This window comes from Pseudophryne corroboree, chromosome 6 (assembly GCF_028390025.1).
Source record: "Pseudophryne corroboree isolate aPseCor3 chromosome 6, aPseCor3.hap2, whole genome shotgun sequence".
Lineage (NCBI taxonomy): Eukaryota > Metazoa > Chordata > Amphibia > Anura > Myobatrachidae > Pseudophryne > Pseudophryne corroboree.
In genome coordinates this window covers 536,015,876-536,041,245 of record NC_086449.1, presented here as the reverse complement: position 1 = coordinate 536,041,245, position 25,370 = coordinate 536,015,876, and the positions used below count along the sequence as shown (strand labels likewise).

General features: G+C 45.0%; 1 protein-coding gene across 3 annotated transcripts in view; it reads left to right on the top strand.

Moving 5' to 3' along the window:
- PLEKHG7 (pleckstrin homology and RhoGEF domain containing G7) overlaps nucleotides 1–25,370 on the top strand; it is a 355,229-nt gene that overhangs the window by 178,568 nt on the left and 151,291 nt on the right. For all 3 annotated transcript variants that reach the window (XM_063927631.1, XM_063927630.1, XM_063927632.1), the window contains 3 exons: nucleotides 12,157–12,624; nucleotides 12,714–12,881; nucleotides 22,595–22,617. In XM_063927631.1, coding sequence (XP_063783701.1) covers nucleotides 12,181–12,624; nucleotides 12,714–12,881; nucleotides 22,595–22,617 — 635 coding nt within the window. In that variant the 5' untranslated portion in view covers nucleotides 12,157–12,180. The remainder of the gene's footprint in view (nucleotides 1–12,156; nucleotides 12,625–12,713; nucleotides 12,882–22,594; nucleotides 22,618–25,370) is intronic.

Sequence of the window (25,370 nt, the reverse complement as noted above, 5' to 3'; positions counted from 1 at the left end):
GTATTGCATTTGTTTGGGGTGTGGGTGACACTCCTTCCATTCACACATCAGCAGCCATTTTTGCGCAGTGGTGAAACTCCATCTTGTTTAGAATAGCCCATGCACTGGTCACTGTGGAAAATGGGAGAGTCCCAGTGAGAATTATGAACCCCTACAACCATCCGATTAAACTTTATCGACATCAATCCGTCGCCAAGCTGACATGGACTACTTTCCAGGATATTCTTGATCTAAAGCAGGAGGTGTGCCAACATAACACCACCTCCACCAGCGAAGGCGAAAGGGATTGGTGGGAAGATATTCACATTGGAGATAGTGATACTTCATCTGAACAGAAACATGGAGCACACCAAATGGTGAAGGAAAATTCCAACACTTTTGGTCAAAATCCCACAGACTTCGGAACATTCACCACAGTTAAACATCACATTGTGACGGGGACCGCTTTGCCCATTAAGGAAAGGCATAGGTCATTAGCTCCTGCCTTGTATCAACCTGTTCGGAAAATGCTGGAGGACATGAAAGCTGCTTGAGTCATCCAAAAAAGTCATAGTCCCTGGGCTGCACCAATGGTGCTACTCCAGAAAAAGAACGAGCCGTTGCACTTTTGTGTCGACTTTCAGAAGTTAAACAAGATTACCCACAAAGATGTGTATCCGTCCAGAATTGAAGAGTCCCTCACCGCTCTTAAGTCTGCAAAATATTTCTCCATATTAGACCTAACCAGTGGCTACTGGCAGATTCTGATGGCTCCTGAAGATAAAGAGAAGACTTCCTTTACTACACCAATGGGTTTGCATGAATTTAATCGGAGGCCCTTCGGACTATGTAACGCTCCAGCAACCTTTTCAGAGAGTCATGGAGAACTGTTTAGGTCACCGGAATTATGAAATGGTCCTGTTATACCTTGACAATATAATCATATTTTCCCAGTCATACACTGGACACCTACAACATTTGTGAGAAGTGTTCCAACAGCTTGCCAACTATGGACTCAAGTTGAATCCTGCCAAGTGTCATCTGCTAAAACCCAAATTCCATTATTTATGATATCTGGTGAGTTTCGGACGGAGTGGCACCCAACCCAGAGAAAATCAAATGTCCAGGAATGGCCTGTTCCCCGGACTGTTAAGGAGGTTCGAAGATTCCTTGGGTTCGTTGGATACTACCGCCGATTTATGAAAAACTTTCCCAACGTAGCATCTCCTTTGCATGAACTTCTCCGAGATGTACCCAGGAATGAGCAGGGAAAGAGTCTGCTGGTCACTTGGACAACCCGACAACAAACTGCGTTCAAACAACTAAAGAAATTCTAACTGAAGCTCCTTTTGTTGGCGTACCCTGATTACCACCAACCCTTAATTTTTTATACCGATGCTAGTAAGCAGGCGTTAGGTGCAGTCCTGGCACAGGTTCAGGATAGCAAGGACAAAGTGATAGTCTACGCTAGTTGTGGCCTTCGTAAAACGGAAAGGAATGATGCCAACTATAGCGCTTTCAAATTAGAATTCCTGGCGCTGGAATGGGCTGTCACTGAAAAGTTCAGAGACTGTTTGGCTGCAATCCTGTTTGTAGCATACACAGATTGCAATCCACTAGCCCACCTGGCCACGGCTCGACTGGGAGCATTGGAACAATGTTGGCACTCCCGGTTGGCTAATTATCAATTCACCATTCGCTACCGACCAGGACGAAACAATAGCAACGCTGATACCTTGTCGCAAAAGAGGAGCCGGAAGCACTTGATCAGTGGGAGACTATTAAACGCCCTCTTTTCCAACCCTCAAACAAACGGGTTATCCAGAACACGACCTCTTCGAGAGCCGATAAGGGTGATAAGTCCGTGGAATTAGCACATGCTGACGTGTGGCAACGCTGGCTAGAAGAATGTCCAGTTTTCCGGAAACTGAAAGTAGTGCTACAGCAGGATCGAGGGTTGACTAATCAGGAGAGACAGGCCTGTGCGCCGGAATTAGTAAAACTGTGGCAGCAATGAGAGCATCTAGAACTAAGACATGGCTTGATAGTCAGACGAAGTATAGACCCAAAGACTCATCAGACCACAACACAAGTGCTCATTTCACTACCGAAAGTACAGGTTTTTTACAAGTCTATCATGATCGGTCCGGTCACTTCGGAAAACAAAAGACCAAGGCAAACCTAAGACAGCGGGTTTATTGGATTGGCTTGCGTAAGGATGTGGAGGACTGGTGCAAAAATTGTACCGCATGCAACTTGAGGAGACCACCACTGTCCACTGAAAGGGCACCGCTTCATCCAACTATTAGTAGTCAACCTTTGGAGCCGGTCACAATAGACCATGTGAAGCTGGAAAAAAGCAAGACTGGCTATAAATTTGCAATATCCATTGTAGATCATTATACGAAAATTTGCTGTTGCCCTACCAGTCAAAGATATGACTGCTAAGACCACCACAGAGATCTTCTGGTGGGTCTTTGTATGGCCATACAGTTTTCCCACCAAAATCTTGACAGACCAGGGACCTGCCTTCATGTCCAAGTTATTTCAAAACCTTTGTCAATTCTATGGGGGAGATTCAAATGTTTGAAAAGTCAGTTGGGAGTCTGTTTTTTTCCTATCTAATAGACATGCAAAAACAGACACCCAACCAACTTTTCAAACATTTGAATCTCCCCCTATGGGTGTAAAAAAAAACTCAAAAGTACCACCTACCATCCCCAAGGGACTGGATTTTGCGAGAGAATTAACCAAACTCTTAACCACATGTTAAGAGCTCTTCCTTCTCAGCAGCGAGTAGACTGGCCCCTCTTACTGACCGGACTTGTGTTTATCTATAATAATACAGTCCATAGTTCTACGGGGTACACATTGTTTGGATGGCAAGGAAAATTGAACGTTGTTTGGATGAACATTGTTTGGATGGCAAGGAAAATTGAAAGTGGATGTCGATTTATATATAGAAGTTTGTCCAGAACCATTTCTCGAGACAACGTGGGTAGAGGAACATCAATGCCAGTTGAAAACTGCTCAACACTTTATGGACCAAAAAACATGGAAATAGTGTGGAAATGACAAGAAGAAAACTATAACTCCTTTGCCCAAGCTGACCTTTAGAGGATAGGAAGCAAAGTGTTCAAAAGGAGAAACCAATATCACAGTAAATAAGCCTATCAATGGGAACCTATTCCCTATATAGTAACAGAGTTGCCCAATCCTGAAGTAGCGGTGTACTGCATAGTATGGGAGTACGGGCACCAATCGAGCCTGGTGCACGGGATCAGCTAAAACTGCCCTACTTGTCCCTTAGATCACGAGAAGGCATTAGAACCTCAGGATGAAACCCAGGTTTCAGACCAACATATTGACTTCTTGATGAGTCTGTATTGCCCGACTTTTTACTTTTTACAGAATTTGGAAAATCAAGGTGCTTCGGAAGTTGATGATTCCGAAGACCCTGTAATAAGATGCTCAGAAAGGAGTATCAGAGGGAAACTACCCCTTAGGTACCAGCAGTAGATTGTAACTGGTGTAGTAACATGTTATTCTCTAAAAAAATAAAAAAATAATCCTTAGAAAATTTATTGATAGAAACTGGTTATGCTGTTTTTATTGGTAACTAATGTTGTAAAAACTGTTCATGAGTTCCTCCTAATTGAACACGTAAAATACATGAGGACATGTATTGTTCAAGCGGGATGTATGTGATGCCCCCACTGTTAAATTACCCCCTGGACAGCCCCAAATACCCCTGATCTGAGTAGGGGGAAAAGTGCTGAGAGACATTTATTTGATGACCCATGCTGTAAGACATTGGCAGTGTGAGCAAAGCCACCATGTGGGGTGATACAGGACACTCTTCCATGTGCCTGCTTTGGACGACTAGCTCATGGCCCCGGCGGGAGGCATCCTGGGACCACCCCTGAGTAAATATGTAGAGGCTGCTGCAATGGTTGGAAGAGGCTGCTGAGGGGACTTATTTGAGGACAGAGCTGTGCTGTGAGATAGAGGCGCTGCCCGGCTACGGAAACGACGAATGCCTTTTCCCCATCGCTTACCTGTGTACTGGCCGCTGATAGTGAGGAACAAGCGGAGAAAGTGGCAGACGCCAGCGGTGGTAGGTAGAGGCCTGAGATGGAGGTGGGACCCGGGGAGCCAGGACTCTGCCTTCCAGGATCCAGAAAGGAGGCAGATACCGGGAGGCGGCCGCTAGAGCTGAAAGGAAGCCCATCTTCCCTATCAGGAGGGTCCGGGGGCACAGCTGCACCGGGAGTGGCATTGGCTGCAGCACTACCAAGAGCAGCGAGTGGAGCTTGCTGCGGAGTCCCGGCATCTGACCATCCCCTTGAGGCGGGACCCATCTCCACAGCCAGGGATGAGAGATTTTCACTGACAACTGCTGTCAGCGGGGAGCAGTCGGTGGACGTCTGGAGAGGTATCAGTGTAACTCACCCACACATTACACTGTGAGGGCCCCATTTACTAAACCCTGGTTATACTGACCAAGTGACACATAAGACCTATAGAGTGAGACAAGACATCCTTTTGCTTTAATAATACATTGAGGATTTCCAGCCAAGATAGCTAATCAGCAGCCTGTGTCCAGTGAGGGAACATTGAAATAATCTGTTAGTCAGAAGTAGGAGACAGCAATTCTAATAGTCAGCATCCATTAACTGTTAAAAGCCCACATAGCCCAGTGAAGTCGATTGTAGATTAAATTTACAGCACAGGCAATTGCCATCACTGCATGTTAGAGAGGGAAATCAAGTGGAGGCACAGCCCCTGCATTTCTATGTAGTAGAGTTATAAGCGACTACTACACACTATTCTCACCCGTCAGAGATTTATATAGCCTCTCCTCAGGGAAGCATAAATAAAGGCAGTCCGCAGTTTTGTACTGTTTCCTCATCGAACCGGGATACCTCCCTTTGTGAAAGGAGTCGCTCTACTTCCCGCAGCCTAGAGACAGTATTCCCCCTTACACTTAACGGCCATTGCCCAGTGTCCTCATTCCTATTGGAAACAGACAGCATAAGGTACCCAACGTGCACCACCGTTGATACAATTAGCTGAACTGTGGGTGTATTGAACTATACTGGAAAGTTACGCTATTGGGTAAGGGAAGTTAATTGTTCATTGACTTATTTGTTGAAGTGTTAATTGATTAGTCTAAAAAGGTATGTTACTATTGAATCGTTAATGTGTGAGCAATACAATACATTTCAGTAATTGTTGTCATAGTAAAGTCACGGTTGTAGCGTTTAACTATATGCATTTAGTAATTCGCAGCAAGAACGATTGTTGAGGCCATTTGTTCCAGCATAATAAAACATATTTTTCTCTGACGTCCTAGTGGATGCTGGGACTTCCGTAAGGACCATGGAGAATAGCGGCTCCGCAGGAGACTGGGCACAAAGTAAAAGCTTTAGGACTAGCTGGTGTGCACTGGCTCCTCCCCCTATGACCCTCCTCCAAGCCTCAGTTAAGATTTTGTGCCCGGCCGAGAAGGGTGCAATCTAGGTGGCTCTCCTGAGCTGCTTAGAAGTAAAAGTATACTTAGGTTTTTTATTTTCAGTGAGTCCTGCTGGCAACAGGCTCACTGCAGCGCGGGACTAAGGGGAGAAGAAGCGAACTCACCTGCGTGCAGAGTGGATTGGGCTTCTTGGCTACTGGACATTAGCTCCAGAGGGACGATCACAGGTTCAGCCTGGATGGGTCCCGGAGCCGCGCCGCCGGCCCCCTTACAGAGCCAGAAGAGCGAAGAGGTCCGGAGAAAGCGGCGGCAGAAGACGTTCCTGTCTTCAGATAAGGTAGCGCACAGCACTGCAGCTGTGCGCCATTGCTCTCAGCACACTTCACACTCCGGTCACTGAGGGTGCAGGGCGCTGGGGGGGAGCGCCCTGAGACGCAATAAAACTTGATAAAAACCTTATGTGGCTAAAGAAATGCATCACATATAGCTCCTGGGCTATATGGATGCATTTAACCCCTGCCAGTTTTCCAGAAAAAAGCGGGAGAAAAGGCCGCCGTGAAGGGGGCGGAGCCTATCTCCTCAGCACACAAGCGCCATTTTCTTTCACAGCTCCGCTGGAAGGACGGCTCCCTGACTCTCCCCTGCAGACTACACTACAGAAACAGGGTAAAACAAGAGAGGGGGGCACTATTGGCAGCTAATATATAATACAGCAGCTATAAAGGGAGTAACACTTATATAAGGTTATCCCTGAATATATATAGCGCTCTGGTGTGTGCTGGCAAACTCTCCCTCTGTCTCCCCAAAGGGCTAGTGGGGTCCTATCCTCTGTCAGAGCATTCCCTGTGTGTGTGCTGGGTGTCGGTACGATTGTGTCGACATGTATGAGGAGGAAAATGATGTGGAAGCAGAGCAATTGCCTGTGTTAGTGATGTCACCCCCTAGGGAGTCGACACCTGACTAGATGGTTGTATTTAAAGAATTACGTGACAATGTCAGCACTTTGCAAAAAACTGTTGACGACATGAGACAGCCGGCAAATCAGTTAGTGCCTATTCAGGCGTCTCGGACACCGTCAGGGGCGCTAAAACGCCCGTTACCTCAGATGGTCGACACAGACCCAGACACGGATACTGAATCCAGTGTCGACGGTGAGGAGACGAACGTAATGTCCAGTAGGGCCACACGTTACATGATCACGGCGATGAAGGAGGCATTGAACATTTCTGACACTACAAGTACCACAAAAAAGGGTATTATGTGGGGTGTGAAAAAACTACCAGTAGTTTTTCCTGAATCAGATGAATTAAATGAGGTGTGTGATAAGGCGTGGGTTTCCCCCGATAAAAAACTGCTGATTTCTAACAAATTATTGGCACTATACCCTTTCCCGCCAGAGGTTAGGGCACGTTGGGAAACACCCCCTAGGGTAGATAAGGCGCTCACACGCTTATCAAAACAAGTGGCGTTACCGTCTCCTGATACGGCCGCCCTCAAGGAACCAGCTGATAGAAGGCTGGAAAATATCCTAAAAGGTATATACACACATACTGGTGTTATACTGCGACCAGCAATCGCCTCAGCCTGGATGTGCAGCGCTGGAGTGGCTTGGTCGGATTCCCTGACTGAAAATATTGATACCCTGGATAGGGACAGTATATTATTAACTATAGAGCATTTAAAGGATGCATTACTATATATGCGTGATGCACAGAGGGATATTTGCACCCTGGCATCAAGAGTGAGTGCGATGTCCATTTCTGCCAGAAGGGCGTTATGGACGCGACAGTGGTCAGGTGATGCAGATTCCAAACGACATATGGAAGTATTGCCGTATAAAGGGGAGGAGTTATTTGGGGTCGGTCTATCAGACCTGGTGGCCACGGCAACGGCTGGAAAGTCCACCTTTTTACCCCAGGTCACCGCTCAGCAGAAAAAGACACCGTCTTTTCAAACTCAGTCCTTTCGTTCCCATAAGAACAAGCGGGCAAAAGGCCACTCATTTCTGCCCCGGGGCAGAGGAAGAGGAAAAAGACTGCACCAGGCAGCCTCTTCCCAGGAGCAGAAGCCCTCCCCCGCTTCTGCCAAGTCTTCAGCATGACGCTGTGGCTTTACAAGCGGACTCGGGCACGGTGGGGGCCCGTCTCAAAAATTTCAACGCGCAGTGGGCTTACTCGCAAGTGGACCCCGGGATCCTGCAGGTAGTATCACAGGGGTACAAATTGGAATTCGAGACGTCTCCCCCTCGAAGATTCCTGAAGTCTGCTCTACCAACGTCTCCCTCCGACAGGGAGGCAGTATTGGAAGCTATTCACAAGCTGTATTCCCAGCAGGTGATAATCAAGGTACCCCTCCTACAACAGGGAAAGGGGTATTATTCCACGCTGTTTGTGGTACCGAAGCCGGACGGCTCGGTGAGACAAATTTTAAATCTAAAATCCTTGAACACTTACATAAAAAGGTTCAAGTTCAAGATGGAATCACTCAGAGCAGTGATAGCGAATCTGGAAGAAGGGGACTATATGGTATCTCTGGACATCAAAGATGCTTATCTCCATGTCCCAATCTTCCCTTCTCACCAAGGGTACCTCAGGTTTGTGGTACAAGACTGTCATTATCAGTTTCAGACGCTGCCGTTTGGATTGTCCACGGCACCCCGGGTCTTTACCAAGGTAATGGCCGAAATGATGATTCTTCTTCGAAGAAAAGGCGTCTTAATTATCCCTTACTTGGACGATCTCCTGATAAGGGCAAGGTCCAGGGAACAGTTAGAGGTCGGAGTAGCACTGTCTCAGGTAGTGTTACGTCAGCACGGGTGGATTCTAAATATCCCAAAATCACAGCTGATTCCAACAACACGTCTACTGTTCCTGGGGATGATTCTGGACACAGTCCAGAAAAAGGTGTTTCTCCCGGAGGAGAAGGCCAGGGAGTTATCCGAGCTAGTCAGGAACCTCCTAAAACCAGGCCAGGTGTCAGTGCATCAATGCACGAGAGTCCTGGGAAAAATGGTGACTTCTTACGAAGCGATTCCATTCGGAAGATTCCATGCAAGAACGTTTCAGTGGGATCTGCTGGACAAATGGTCCGGATCGCATCTTCAGATGCATCAGCGGATTACCCTATCTCCAAGGACAAGGGTGTCTCTCCTGTGGTGGTTACAGAGGGCTCATCTTCTAGAGGGCCGCAGATTCGACATTCAGGATTGGATGCTGGTGACCACGGATGCCAGCCTGAGAGGCTGGGGAGCAGTCACACAGGGAAGAAATTTCCAGGGCTTGTGGTCAAGCATGGAAACGTCTCTTCACATAAATATCCTGGAACTAAGGGCCATTTACAATGCCCTAAGTCAAGCAAGGCCTCTGCTTCAGGGTCAGTCGGTATTGATCAAATCGGACAACATCACGGCAGTCGCCCACGTCAACAGACAGGGCGGCACAAGAAGCAGGAGGGCAATGGCAGAAGCTGCAAGGATTCTCCGCTGGGCGGAAAATCATGTGGTAGCACTGTCAGCAGTGTTCATTCCGGGAGTGGACAACTGGGAAGCAGACTTCCTCAGCAGACTGGTAACACCGTGGGTGTACCAGTCGGTGTATGTGTTCCCTCCTCTGCCTCTCATACCAAAGGTACTGAGAATCATAAGAAAGAGAGGAGTAAGAACTATACTCGTGGCTCCGGATTGGCCAAGAAGAACTTGGTACCCGGAACTGCAAGAGATGCTCACGGAGGATCCGTGGCCTCTACCTCTAAGAAAGGACCTGCTCCAGCAGGGACCTTGTCTGTTCCAAGACTTACCGCGGCTGCGTTTGACGGCATGGCGGTTGAACGCCGGATCCTGATGGAAAAAGGCATTCCAGATGAAGTCATCCCTACCCTGATCAAAGCCAGGAAGGATGTAACCGCGAAACATTATCACCGCATTTGGCGAAAATATGTTGCGTGGTGTGAGGCCAAGAAGGCCCCCACAGAGGAATTTCAACTGGGTCGTTTCCTGCATTTCCTGCAAGCAGGACTGTCTATGGGCCTAAAATTAGGATCCATTAAGGTTCAAATTTCTGCCCTGTCGATCTTCTTCCAGAAAGAACTGGCTTCAGTGCCTGAAGTTCAGACGTTTGTCAAGGGGGTACTGCATATACAGCCTCCTTTTGTGCCACCAGTGGCACCTTGGGATCTCAATGTAGTTTTAGGGTTCCTAAAATCACATTGGTTTGAACCACTCACCACTGTGGACTTGAAATATCTCACATGGAAAGTGGTAATGCTGTTAGCCCTGGCTTCAGCCAGGCGTGTCTCAGAATTGGCGGCTTTATCATATAAAAGCCCTTACCTAATGTTTCATTCAGACAGGGCAGAATTGAGGACTCGTCCTCAATTTCTCCCTAAGGTGGTTTCAGCGTTTCACATGAACCAACCTATTGTGGTACCTGCGGCTACTAGGGACTTGGAGGACTCCAAGTTACTGGACGTAGTCAGGGCCCTGAAAATATATGTTTCCAGGACGGCTGGAGTCAGAAAATCTGACTCGCTGTTTATCCTGTATGCACCCAACAAGCTGGGTGCTCCTGCTTCTAAGCAGACGATTGCTCGTTGGATTTGTAGTACAATTCAGCTTGCACATTCTGTGGCCGGACTGCCACAGCCAAAATCTGTTAAAGCCCATTCCACAAGGAAAGTGGGCTCATCTTGGGCGGCTGCCCGAGGGGTCTCGGCTTTACAACTTTGCCGAGCAGCTACTTGGTCAGGGGCAAACACGTTTGCAAAATTTTACAAATTCGATACCCTGGCTGAGGAGGACCTGGAGTTCTCTCATTCGGTGCTGCAGAGTCATCCGCACTCTCCCGCCCGTTTGGGAGCTTTGGTATAATCCCCATGGTCCTTACGGAAGTCCCAGCATCCACTAGGACGTCAGAGAAAATAAGAATTTACTTACCGATAATTCTATTTCTCGTAGTCCGTAGTGGATGCTGGGCGCCCATCCCAAGTGCGGATTGTCTGCAATACTTGTATATAGTTATTGTTACAAAAAATCGGGTTGTTTATTGTTGTGAGCCATCTTTTTAGAGGCTCCTAAGTTTTATCATACTGTTAACTGGGTTCAGATCACAGGTTGTACGGTGTGATTGGTGTGGCTGGTATGAGTCTTACCCGGGATTCATAATCCTTCCTTATTGTGTACGCTCGTCCGGGCACAGTATCCTAACTGAGGCTTGGAGGAGGGTCATAGGGGGAGGAGCCAGTGCACACCAGCTAGTCCTAAAGCTTTTACTTTGTGCCCAGTCTCCTGCGGAGCCGCTATTCCCCATGGTCCTTACGGAAGTCCCAGCATCCACTACGGACTACGAGAAATAGAATTATCGGTAAGTAAATTCTTATTATTGTTCATACCTGTATACGTTTGGCTCAAATTTAAGCTGATTTTAAGGTACTGGTGAAAGTATAGAGAGTAGCCATAGTTCCCCCAGTATAGACTTCTTCTTGTTCCCCCTCTGTGGATCAGCGACGAGACCTGTGGAAAAGAATAAAGGAACCTAACCTGCAGGTAAAAGAAAAGGTATCAATTATAGACCATCACTTTAACACTTACCTGGTCACCACATGTATAATGTATAAATCAAGTGCCCAGTCTAGAACCTGATCCCTAAATTAGAGGGGTGGGCCCTCAGCAAGTCCGACCCTGGGTACACCACTGAGTTTAACACACTATCTGAGGTTCCTTTGTTTAAAAGCAAGTGATTGGCAATTTGAAGAAAATATTTTAACTTTTTGTTTGATAATTTTGCCAGTATTTTCCTTCTACACAGGACTCTATAGAGGTACTTTTTGGGAGGCGTGGCCACACCCCCTTAGGAAACAGTATTTGCACACTGAAATGGGGGTTGGGGGGGAGCGAATCCAGGGTGAGTGGGGTAAATTCACACGCACAGAGGAGACTGCACCTGCTGCTCAGCACCAGCATCCTCCCTGGCCCCACTGCAGCCCAGCATTCAGCATCATATGCTGGGCTGGGGAGAGGGGCTGCTGCTACTGGCAGGTAGTGGGAAGACGTGTGGGATGGAGTGAGGTGGGTTGGTCGAGGGGGATGGGTTGCAGATTCAGGCCCCTTTGGTACTCTCCAATAAGCCCGAGTAATTAGTACTCGCTCACCCCCTCTTGGCGGCTCTGCCTCTACAATCTTTGGTTTTTATTGTACGCTATCACCCCCCCTCTTTTTTTAATACACAGTATATTGTCGGGAAGGGCCCCTTCTCAATTCTGCTGCATTATCCTTACCACTGCTGATTTCCTTTATTTCTTCTCTCCTTCAGCTACTGTGAACCTGTCTGTTTACCCATACAATGTGTACAGGATCACTAAGCTGTTGTGCCTGCAGCTTACCACTGCATGCTGAATCTAGCTACAGCGACTTACCCTACCCTTTCCCCTGTACTTGTCACTCCATGTCTGTGGTTTTATTACAGTACTTGTATTTATGTTGTGCACTATTCACTGTTATGCACTGTATATATGTATAGTTTAATATTAATTTTTTATGTTACCCGATGTATGTTGAGGCATACAACTCGTGATAAATAAAAGATGATGATAAAAAAATAATAATTCCAGCATGACACTTGCGTGAGCCATGAGTACTGGATTTCTTCACAACTGTTTGTAGTACATGACTGCTCTGTAAGTTCATACACATCCTCTTTCTCACTCAGGATCAATGGATCTGTAAAGAAAACATGTTGAAGCCAGTTCATGGTTTTTTCCTAGACATGGATGATGAGGACCTTTCAACCACCGAATACCCAATTGAAGATGATAATGATGAGGTATTTAACGTCAGCTTCTGTTCTACTATTAAGACTCATACTACAAGTGGCGAAAACAATTTAGAACATCCGAGCAATGAAGCCAGTTTACAAGATGCACAGATCATTTCCAAATCGTTTACTGAAAAATTGCATAACAAAGAAAATGCTATTCCTCTTATTATTATGGTTCCCCCAGAAGAGAATGATGGAAACCACAGTACACCATTTCAGTTTGATAGGCAAGCACCTGCCAGAATATCTACCTCCCCAACACTAAGGAGGCTGAGGAAAAACACTGCTGGAAACTTCATGTCATTACAGGAATTTTTTGATGCCTCTAAGTTCCCAACTCACAAAGAAGAATATGTCTTGGTAAGTTCTTCAGACCACCTCTGTGAAAATAGCCATCCTCTTTCAAAGCATCACCATGTGAAAGTGCACTTCTGTTGTCTTCTCCTCAGGACAATGGATCTTGTGTGTCTCAAGATGAAAGTACAAATGATCGCTTAGCAGACCCTGCCCTTGACGCTCATAATACAGATGATGGGAAATCTTCAGATCTCAATGACAATGGAACTGCTGCAACTGAAACAAAAGGAGATGCTGAAATGCTGAGCAGTAGCACCAAGGTATAGTTTTATACAGTGATCTCTGTTATACGCCACCATCTCTGTGATACTTGCCAGTATGTGTAAGCCAGGCTTTCAATTCCTTCAATAAAATAGTGTTTCTTCTTTCAACATTTTCCTCTGTTACAACCTGAGATGGTGAACAGAAGAAGTACTATTGTGTATGAACACTGCTGCAATATATGTTGCATGAGTTTCCCAATGCAAAAGTATGGAAAAGTTATTGGAGGCTTTTGGGAGTGAATTACCCACTAAAACACCCGTTTTGCCAGTAATAGGGTTTCAGTTGACTAAAATATAATGATAGCATAACTAATCCTCTAATAAATAAAAATAGAATTTTTAGCTCCTGATCAGTACTAAAATATTTTAAGAATCCAAAAACCAAAAGTGTTTATTCAAGCATGAGGCAATGTTGGGCAGCTATGTGCCCTTTATAAAGCTTCCAACATAACTGACAATAAAAGTATTATTATGCAATTAATATTCAATTGAAAAAAAGTGCTTAAAAGGATGACCCAATGGCCTCATCATGGTGTTATGATATGCTAATAAACATCACCCAATAAGTATACAGATAAAACAGTAAAACAGTCCATCTCACATATCAAAATACAGATAGGATTACACAACGCATGAATTAATAGTAAATCACAGAAAGATGAATTGCTTATGGAAATCAAACAGATGGCTGTCCATGGTAATATCAGTAACCCTCAGTCAGAAAGTAAAACACTTGTAAGGTTGCATAAAATTGAAAGTAAGCAGCATGGTAGCCTTCAAAGGAAGTATAAGGTTATAGATGATGATCCATTTACCTTAAGGTGCTTAACTGAAGGCTGTATGCTGCTGCAGTGAAAGTGAACAAACCCTATTATACCACATACTATACCAGCTAAGAATTGGATAATGACCTTGGATAATGGGAGGAATACTAAGTGAAAATATGAGATGAGTGGATATATAAAGATACAAAAGCCCCATATATGTACATGTCCGAGGGCAAGACCTATATCGCTGATGACAGCAACGTAGGATAAAGGATATTATTAAATACCATGGACTAAATGTATCTGTCCAATGGAAACACTACTGGCCAAACATAACCTGAAATGCCTGTAGGCTCCTAATAAATCCTATTTATAATATGGAATAATAATCATACCCTTCGGGATAAAGAACATGCAGACTAAGGGAAAAATCTGGCCAATTTTAAAAAGGTATAACAATAGGTAGTCCCAAAAAAGGTCAAATCTACTCGCAGAGAAATGATAACTCTATACAAATCCTAGCAGCAACATTATGTTAAACATTTCAAAGATCCTCCATAAATCTCCTAGCTCACAGAACCCATTAAATTACCATAATGTTAAATAGACAGCATAATGAGATAATAAGAAGGAGGACATCATCTCGTTGAGTCTATTTGGCTGCACAGTCTGAAGGGTATGCATCCATTTAGTTTCTTGCTGTAAAAGGGTGCATCCCCTGTCACCTCCTATAGGATTTGGGGGCATCCAGTCAATCATTTTATATCTTCTGGTAGACAATCCATGTTTGTGATCACGGAAGTGTCGAGCAACAAGCTGCTGTACACTCTTACCTTCTAGGGCTGCTCTAATACTAGACCAGGGTAAGGCCATTATTTCCTTTAAGTGGTGGTTTATTTTCCCTATTTAGAGAAATCTGCAAGGGTAACGGATGTAATATATTACAAATCTGCTTGGATGAGTAAGTGGAATATGGATTTGGGGTGTACAAAAGAGTCCCCAATTTATAAATAGCTGCAGTAATACAGTCATTTTCCTTACAAAACAGTATAATTAAATATAGTTTTTATGATGCTGTGAACACACCGCACACTTTATAGGAGAGCACCATTGTGTACACCAGCCAGGAGCAGATCAAGAGGGGGGCGCGATCAGTGCGATTACTACCACACCACTGGCCACCACACAGAGCAGCAGCCTCTCTACACACCGCTGCCCAGTCTTGGAACACTAAAAGGTATGGGCCCCTCTCTCAAATCCAGGTAATTAGTATCCCCCCTCCCCTTTCTCAGCGCCACTGATTTCAAGCATTCACTAGACAATATTTTGAACAATTTGCCTGGTTCCGACACATTGGAATTGTCAAAATGGGGTTGAGGTTGAAAAACTGCGCTGTATAGACTTTAGCTGGCCTAGGGGTGGTCACAGGGCTCCCCTGTTGAGCCCAAAAATAGAAATGGATATATGCAATACAGAAAGAGGACTACTCCTGATTGGCGCTTGTCAGATAACACCCACATAAAACATTATGATTGAGCCATGATTGGTAGGAAATAAAGCATGTGTCTAGTGTCATGTAAAAACAATCTCTGTTTTAATTTAAACAAACACTTAAAATCAAAACACATATAAAATGGAAGTAGATAACACAGAGAATCCTACCAAGATGGTGGCCGGAGCCGCAGGTGTTATATGCAAGGTATACCCGGGAAAGATACCCTGCATAAGGCTCCGGAAGGCGAGATTTTCCCTGTGGTATAAACTGAGTCCAAAAACGTCCTTGGAAGTCCAGAGCACTGGTAGGCAGACACCAACGCGTTTCGGGACATCAAAGTCCCTTTTTCAAGGTAGTATGTCTCCAGTGCTAACTTAGTGTCTTTATATAAGGTGTGCAATTAGTGAAATGGCCTCCTGTAAAGCACTTCCTGTCCGCCGATTACCGGAACCGGAAGTGACACTCCTGTGCGTTCCACCAGCCGACCGGAAGTGATCTTGTGTCCGCCGGAACTGGAAATTACGTTTTTTTATTATTATTTTTTTATTTTTATTAGTGTGTCCATAGAAGTTGCTGAATTGAAAGTTCCAAATCCAACTTATTGTAGATGTTCATCTTGGTATTGGCCTCAGTACCGGTACATAGAAAAGATAGAAATAGAGATAATGAGCAAGCAATAAAGTTATCAAAAGGGGGGCTAAAAATGAATTAAGGAATTTTAATCTTTAGAGGAACCATTTCATTTCAAAATCCCTGTTTAGACCAGTGGGAAAGAGGGTTTGTAAATTAAATATGGTTTTCATTTCGGCTTTCGCGAGATTTGTCTCCAAATTGCGGTTCTTCCACGTGGCTTTAATGTGGCGCAGACCTATAAAGTTGGAAATGGAGTTTAGGGAACATTGATGTTCAATTCTAAAATGTTCTGACAAGTGGTGAGTTGTAAGACCTTTTTTGATGTTCCGCAAATGTTCCCCTATTCTGTTTTTTAATGATCTCGACGTCCTGCCGACATATGTTTTCCCACATTTACATGTAATCATATAGACTACTTTGGTGGTGTTGCAGGTAATGAAGTCACGAATTTTCATCTTGGTGCCATTGACTTTGACTTCAGAAAATTTGGATTTTTCAGATTTGATGTTTCTACACCCAATACATGTCCCACATCGGTGGAAACCAGATGTTCTTATGGGATTTGATGTTTTAAAGGGTAGCGCACTTCTCACCAAATGGTTTCTTAAATTCGGAGCCTTGCGGTAAACGAATTTTGGTGTAGATGGGATGATTTTCTTCAGGATAGGGTCACCTTGCAATATGTGCCAATGTTTTTTTATGACTTGTTCGAATAGTTTGTGGTCTGAATCAAAATTGGAAAAGAATGCCAGCTGTGTCTCCTTGAGGGCATTCGGGGGCTTTATCTGGTCCTCTATTAATGTAGATCTTTCTATTGACATCGTTTGTTGTGCAGATTGTTCGATATCTTCTGATTTATATCCCTTCTCCAAGAACAACTTTTTGAGACTCTGTATTTGGGATTCACACATGGGAAGTTCACTGCAGTTTCTTCTTGTTCTTATGAACTGCCCCTTGGGGATCCCTTTCAACCAATTGATATGATGTTCACTGTTTATTGCTATGTAGTTCTGCGTGTCAGTAGGTTTGTGATATGTCCTAGTGTGAACTGATCCAGTTTTAATGTAAATTTGAAGGTCCAAGAAATTGATTTCGTTTTGACTGATTGAAAAGGTAAACGATATATTGTTGTCATTGTTGTTCAGAGATGTACAAAAAGATTCTAGTTCTTCTCTTTCTCCCGTTCAAGTGAAAATTACATCATCAATATATCGACCCCAATCGTTAAGTTGTTCACCCCAAGTTACGCCTGGGTAGATGGTGATGGATTCCCAATAAGCCATAAACAGGTTGGCGTAACTTGGGGCAAATCGAGTGCCCATAGCGGTGCCTTTGCTTTGAAGAAAGTATTCTCCATTGAAGAAGAAGTTATTCATGAGGATGAAGTTGATGGCTTCTAAAATGAAACTTTTCCTTTCTTCTGTGTATAGGGTCTGGTCAAGGAACCACTTAATTGCTTTGAGGCCATCCTCATGCTTGATAATGGTGTAAAGTGAACAGACATCAGCTGTTACCAGAAAGGTGTTCACTTTCCAATTGATCCTTTGTACTCTCCTAATTGCGTCTCTGGTGTCTTTAATGAAGGAAGGGGTTTGAATAACAGAGGGTTGTAATAAACGATCTACCATTGCTGATAGATTAGATGTTAAGCTGCCCGTTCCGGTAATTATAGGTCGTCCGGGAGGTGTAGTGAGGCTCTTGTGTACTTTTGGCAGGACGTAGATGGTGGGTGTAACAGGATTCTCTATGTTGAGGTATTCAAATTCACCCTTGGATATGCCACCAGATTCTAGATGTTTGTTAAGAAGTTTCTCAAAATTGTTCTTGATTCGTATAGATGGGTCAGTTTTTAATTTTTGATATGTTGTTGTGTCGGATAATTGTCTCATGATTTCTTGAATGTAATCAGACAAATTAAGGATGGCCACACCTCCACCCTTATCACAGGGTTTTATGACGATAGATTCATCTTTACTCAAAGTGGTGATTGCTTGTCGCTCTTTTCGACTGAGGTTCCAGCATGGATGACGTTTCTTGGTTGCTATTTTCCGGAACTCTTCGGTGGTTAATTTTTGGAATGTATCTATAAAGCTCCCTTTGATATGGGCCGGATAGAATGTGGATTTCTTCTTGAAGAGTGGTATTTCTTCTTGATCTTGGTGAGATTCTTGTGTGTTTTCTGATTTCTTCATCTCAAAAATTTTTTTGAGGGTTACCTTCCTTGTGAATTTTTCCAGATCAATATATTTGTCAAAGGCCTTTGATGATGTGGTGGGGGCATATTTTAGGCCTTTTTCTAAGACCCTTGTCTCTTCCTCTGTAAGAATACGGTTACTGAGATTGAAGATGATTTGTTTTCTTTCTTCTGTTGCAATGTTCGCAATACTTTCTCCTTTCTTCTTTTTCTTTTTCTTTTTGTTTTTCTTAACCAATTTTCCTGCCCTTTTTCCCCTTTTCCTTCGAATCGTGTTCTTTTGTTTTTGGTTAGGTATCAGATCCTCGTTGAACCTCTCCTCTGTTCCTGAAAAGGGGGTTCTGTACGAAACTCTCTATTACGATATGAATCAGTTCTGTCTGTCCTTGTTCCTCTATCGTCTGGAATGACAAAATGTTTTAATTGTGTGTACGCACTATGGGGGTCATTCCGACCCAATCGCTCGCTGCAGTTTATTGCAGTGCAGCGATCGGGTCGGATTTGCACATGTGCCGGTGCCGCCGTGTGCCGTCGCATGCTGAGCGGCCGAAGGGCGTTGCATTGTAGCGATCACCTCTGCCTGATTGACAGGCAGAGGCGGTCGCTGGGCAGGGGGGGGCTGGACGGCGGCGTTAAGCCGCAGTTTAGGGGGCGCAGTCCGGCCAACACAGGCATGGCCGGACCGTTGGGGGGGAGGGCCGCGGCGGCTGCGCGACGTGATACGCAGCCGCTGCGACCCGGGCAGCGATGAGGTTCTCCTGGCCAGCCGCAGGAGCTGCGCTGGCCGGGAGTTACTCCTGAAATGCAAAAGCATCGCTGCTGTGCGATGCTTTTGCATTTCTGCGGGGGAAAGGGGGCGGCACTGACATGCGGAGCGGACTAGCCCTGTGCTGGGCGTCCCTCCGCATGTCTGAGTGCCTGATCGTAGCTGTGCTAAATGTCACTGATGATGCAAGCTCCTGCGGGTTTTCAGTGACACCGTTCTTTGGCCCTACATGCAGGGCCAACAGGGGATGTTAGCGAGGAGCATGGCTGCTGCAGTCGTTGCCGGCATCAGTAACTGTTTATGCTCTTGCCAATGTTTGCTACCCAACTGGGGCACTTCACTGCTGATGTTGCTGGGTGCAGGCATCGTCTAGTGTGTACAGAGCTTGTTGGTCCAGGTTTTAATGATTTCCAGACTTGAGCACATATGGTTAAACCCAGTGCCTTAACTAGACACTTTATTGCTGTGTGCAAGAATCGGCATCGGCGCCCCCCCCCCTTATTTAAAACAGGGCCAGTGTGCGCCGTAGGCGTGCGCCAAAAATACAGGACGTAGCTTCATGGGGAAGGGGTGTGGCCACAAAATAACACCAATTCATATTACGGTGCACAGTAGTCTACATTATTCAAATTACGCCACACAGTAGCGCCACTAAACCAGATAGAGCCCCTTTTACACATTACTGTAGGCAGAGTCCCTGTCACACATAATGGCAGGCAGAGCCCCCTGTCACACATAATGGCAGGCAGAGCCCCCTGTTACACATAATGGCAGGCAGAGCCTCCTGTTACACATAATGGCAGGCAGAGCCCCCTGTTACACATAATGGCAGGCAGAGCCCCCTGTTACACATAATGGCAGGCAGAGCCCCCTGTTACACATAATGGCAGGCAGAGCCCCCTGTTACACATAATGGCAGGCAGAGTCCCCTGTTACACATAATGGCAGGTAGAGCCCCCTGTTACACATAATGGCAGGTAGAGCCCCCTGTTACACATAATGGCAGGCAGAGCCCCCTGTTACACATAATGGCAGGCAGAGCCCCCTGTTACACATAATGGCAGGCAGCGCCCCCTGTTACACATAATGGCAGGCAATGTCCCCTTTTAGACATAATAGCAGGCAATGTCCCCTGTTAGACATAATAGCAGGCAATATCCCCTGTTACACATAATAGCAGGCAATGTCCCCTGTTACACATAATGGCATGCATATGCCGCCACCACATTCCCTCTGCACCCCCTCCCGTGCACCTCTGCACCTCCCCGTCTAATGTAATGAGTCAGTGTGGCTCATTAAAGTGCCGCAGGCTTTAAGCTCCTTGGAACGGGGATGCGGGCAGTTGGGCCCTCTGGGCGACTGCGCTGTGTGCCAGGCACACCTGGCACACACGTAGATACGGCCCTGGTTAATTCAAATTAACTGAGGTACTAATTAAGTCACCTGTGCTCCAGGATATAATGGGCCTAATTCAGACCTGATCGTTGCTGTGCTTATCAGGTCTGAACTGCGCATGCACCAGCGCCGCAGTGCGCCGGTGCATGCCAGACAGCCGTCAGCCGTCTCAGCCCTGCGATCGCCTCTGCCTGAGTAACAGGCAGATGCAGGTGCTGGGCGGGAGGGGGCGGGCTGGCGGCATTTGGCTGCTGTTTTAGGGGCGGGGGCCGGGCCGCTGCAGCTTCATGACGTCACACGCAGCCACTGCGACCCGGACAGCGACAAGTAGCTCCCAGTCAGCAAGCAGAAGCTGCGCTGGTAAGGAGCTACTCTTCAAGTACAAAAGCATCGCCGCTGTGCAATGCTTTTGTACTTGTGCGTCGGGGTAGAGCCTGACATGTGGGGCGGACTAGCCCTGTGCTGGGCATCACCCCGCATGTCAGGGAAGCTGATCGTAGATGTGCTAAATTTAGCACATCTATGATCAGGTCTGAATTAGGCCCAATATTAGTTATGTTTCACAAATTATGCTTAATGCTGCTTAAAGTTGTTCTAGTTGTCCAGTAGCATTTGGCTTCAGTTTCTTAATGTAAATATGGTGGGGATTTCTCAGAACTGTATCACAAGAAATCTGGTTTGCACTTTTGTTGTGCAGTGCAGTTGCAGCACTACCCTTTGCTCTAGTTTGAATATATGCCCCTTGATATTTTTGACTAATACAGTTTCAAAGCATAGCATCTTAGAATGTCTTTAAGCCCATGTTTATAATAAGAAAATCAGTGGGACAAAGGAAACAGAACACTGTGTCCTGAAATGAAACCCCATGATTGGAAGTAGACACAATAAAGAACTGGAACTCACATGTCAACTGTCTATACTCCTAGCAACTGCTAATACTTGGGAATGCTGGCATTGTAATTCCGTCTTATTAACTGACATTTGTGTTTAATGAGTCTGTTTGTGGTTGTACAGCAGGGGGCCCTTACAGTTAGTAAATTGTGACAACCTAGTCACACCATAGCAAAACTTATTGTTAACCCAAACCATTACTTGCAGAGAATGCTTGTGTAAGTAGAAAACCAAGTGATAAATAAATTAAAAGTTCTGCTTGAATTCTGCTAACGATCAACAGGGCAATGATAGGCACGTAGGCTAAAGTGTAAGCACCAAAGCTTCAGAGATTGCAGTTGTTCTAGGGCCCCAGCTGTGGTGATGGGCACCTCCTGTGTTAAACCTCTTTATGTATGTGTTGTTTTTTTCCCCAGTGGGCAGTACATGGTGGGGGACTTTGCAAAAGTTATGACCCAGCTCTTAGAATGGATTAAAAAAAATGTTCACCTGTGTCCAGGGGCATAACAAACATTTTGTGGGCCGCATAGAAATATATTGAAGGGCCTCCACCATAATACTTTTAGTGAGACACCTCTCTTTGCAACAACTATAAACCATAGTAGTACTGTAGTTCACAATATGCTATTAAACATCATGCAACACAGTGCCCCCAATTCATATTATGCCATAGTGCCCCACAACATATTATGCCTCATTGAATTGCCCCAGTTCATAATATGCCACATTGTAGTGTCCTCAGTTCATATTATACCACCGTGTAGGGCTCACAGTTCATACTGTGCAACATTACAGTGCCTCCAGTTCATATTATGTAACATCACAGTGCCCAGCTCAGAACTTGTCACATTACAGTGCCCCCTTTCCTTTATAACATACACGCCATTCACCAAAAATAGAATGTCACCTCATTCAAGCCAGGTAACAGGTCAGAAGCAATTGCTTAGCAGATACTTCCAAGTATTTGGTAGACAACTATGGGGGTAATTCCAAGTTGATCGCAGCAGGAATTTGTTAGCAGTTGGGCAAAACCATGTGCACTGCAGGGGAGGCAGATGTAACATGTGCAGAATTAGATTTGGGTGGGGTGTGTTCAATCTGCAATCTAATTTGCAGTGTAAGAATAAAGCAGCCAGTATTTACCCTGCACAGAAACAAAATAACCCACCCAAATCTAACTCTCTCTGCACATATTACATCAACCCACCTGCAGTGCACATGGTTTTGCCCAACTGCTAACAAAATTCCTGCTGCGATCAACTTGGAATTACCCCCTATATGCAGTGGTCCAGGGCCCCTCTAAACCTCTGGGCTATATAGCAATGGCACCCCCTGCACTCATTATAGCTACGCCCATGTCTGTGTCTCTTCTGCTCTTTCATAACCAATGCCAGATGCCAAATGACTGGGCTGTCACTGTCTACCTTTGCTCTGCACTCTGAGCCAGATCTAAATGTCCTATATGTACATCCTGTTGCACTTAATGACTGACAAACGCTACATATTTATTTAGTAACATATCCGACATGGTTAACTGAGAGTAAATGTTGTGTTTGTCATGTATTGCAGATTCAGAAGTTTCATCAGTCACGGTAAGTGAGGAAAAAGTGTACATCTGTGTTTGATCCTTGTGTGTTTTAATATTTTTATTTTCAAGCATATCTTCCAAAGATGTATGTATGTGGGCGTGAGAGTGTATTGTTATACAGCATTTTTCTCAAGTTTAGATTGTTTCAAAATGACACTTACTGTAAAACCTTGTGTGTGTGTTTTTTTTGCTATTTACTTATTAAAAGGAAATACCTTAATGTGTGCACAATTAAAGAAAAAAAAATTGCTATATTTGTTTAGCAAACTGTGTATTTGTAGAATTACTAACCATGTTTGCACACTCTATTTTATTTTTTATTTGCAAATGGTGTAAGGTTGCTCTAATGCTTGTGGTGCTTAATAAACCACTGATAATCCATCCCTGGGTAATACAGGCATTATGAATATATTAATACTGGTGGTGCTTCTGGAAGCAATCTGTTGTTAGTTACTAGAGCTGGGGTTTTATTGGTTGATGGCACACAGGCAGCACACACAGTGAGGTGAAGAGAGGTCTTAAATACACCTATCTGGTTCAGGAGAGACATTTTGCTTGTATGCAGATGTATCCATGCTCATCTTACTGCGATGCAGCATGCAGCATCACGGCTTGCTGCATGGCATTCCTGGCTGTGACTATTAGCAGCCAGTGATCGCTCCATTCATTTAGTCACATAGTCGCAGCCTGGCATGAGAAGCAGCAAGCAGTGTTGCAGCATGCTGCATTGCAGTAAGATGAGCATGGCTACATCTATATGAGTGGCAAATCTGTTGTCGGAATGTTAAAAGATTGACTTTATTCAGAAACGAAATGACAAGTGGAGTGGACACATTTAGAATATTGTGTGACTAAGTGGGACATGTACTAAGCAGTGATAAAAGTGGAGAAGTGAGCCAGTGGAGAAGTTGCCCATGGCAACCAATCAGCATTGACGTAACATTTATCATTTGCATACTTTAAAACTATACAGAGCAGCTGATTGGTTGCCGTGGACCCCTTCTCCACTGGCTCACTTCTCTACTTTTATCACTACTTAGTACATGTCCCTCTAAAACTGCTCTCCTTTCAAAAATGAAAAATAACACCTTGCAAATTTATTGATGTTGTTACATTACAAAGAGCAGTATTTTGCAGAGCCATTACATGCATGTAATAAATTAACATATTTATACACTGATGCAAGTCTCTGACAGACTGGAGCACCAACAGTTTCTGTTCAAGCGTGTATTTATAAAAAGTTCTGCCAAATTCAATGGGCCACTGCATATCTAGGTGGATATAAAAAGCCTTAATGTCACATGAACAATGGTTAATTTGTGCATTTTTATTAATGCTGCTTTGCGTTGTGTCAAAGTGTTATCTATACATTTTTGGAAGATTATCAGTAAGGAAAGTTTCTGGTCCCCCTAGCAACATATGAAGGGGCCCCTGTCCCAATGCTTCCAGAGACATCCTTCCTCAGCAGTTATTAATGGTATGCCCCATAATAGTGCTCTAGTTAATTTTCTTAACCATAGTATTTCCCTAATTTATTTTATGAACCATAGTATACATTATGTCACATTGTAGGGCTGCCAGTACACATTATGCAACACATTGTAGGGCTGCCAGTACACATTATGCAACACAGTATCCCCAATTCACATTATGACATACAGTGTCCCCAGTTCATATTATGCCACCCTATAGTGCATTAGCTTTGGTTTAGTATGGATATCCTGACGGATGGGATTACCTTCCCAACAAGGGAAGGTAAGTACCCAAAGACCCCCTAACCCTCCCAGTTTGCAGCCTAAACCTAACCCCCCTTGCCTCCCTTCCCTCCCGCCCCCCGCAGCCTAACCCGCCCTCCCTGCATCCTAAACCTAACCCTCCCAACCCCGCAGCCTAAACCTAACCCTCACCTGGGGATGTCTAACCCTAACCCCCCATGTGCAGCCTAACCCTAAACTCCCAGGGCCGCAGCCTAACCCTAACCCTAACCCTCCCCCCGCAGCTTAAACCTACACCCCCCGCACACCCCACCCCCACAGCTTAGCTCTCCAGTGAAGCAATCGGGATTCCGGCTTATGATTTTGGCACCAGCATTTCTTTGTGTGTCGGGATTCCGGCATCTGCATTTTGACAGCCGGTATCCCGACCACCGAGATCCTAACCTGATCTCCTTAGCCTCATTTTGTGCCACAATACATTGCCCCAGTTCATATTATGTAGCATTGTAATGTCCTCCAGTTAATTTTAGATGAAATTACAGTGAGCAGGTCCAGGGGCATAACTAGATATATTGTAGGCAAATGTTTGTAAAGACCCCTGTGTACAACCCAGTGGTGAAAAATGTATATAACACATGAAACTTTGACAGGGAAGGTGGGCACCTCTCATTTCTATGCCCTATAGAATCTCACTGAATTTTAGACTGCTAAACAAAGCTGTAACCAATAATTATTTATACATTTAAGTATGGCTGGATGAGTCACTATTACTACACTACTGATTAATGGGGGTCATTCCGAGTTGATCGCTAGCTGCATTTGTTCGCAGCGCAGCGATCAGGCAAAAAAAAACGGCAGTTCTGCGCATGCAGCGCAATGTGCACGTGCGACGTATGGGCACAATGAACGATGTAGTTTTGCACAGGGTCTGGCGATGCATTTCAGTCGCACTGCTTGCTGCAGAGTGATTGACATGAAGTGGGCGTTTCTGGGTGGCAACTGACCGTTTTCAGGGAGTGTGCGGAAAAACGCAGGCGTGCCA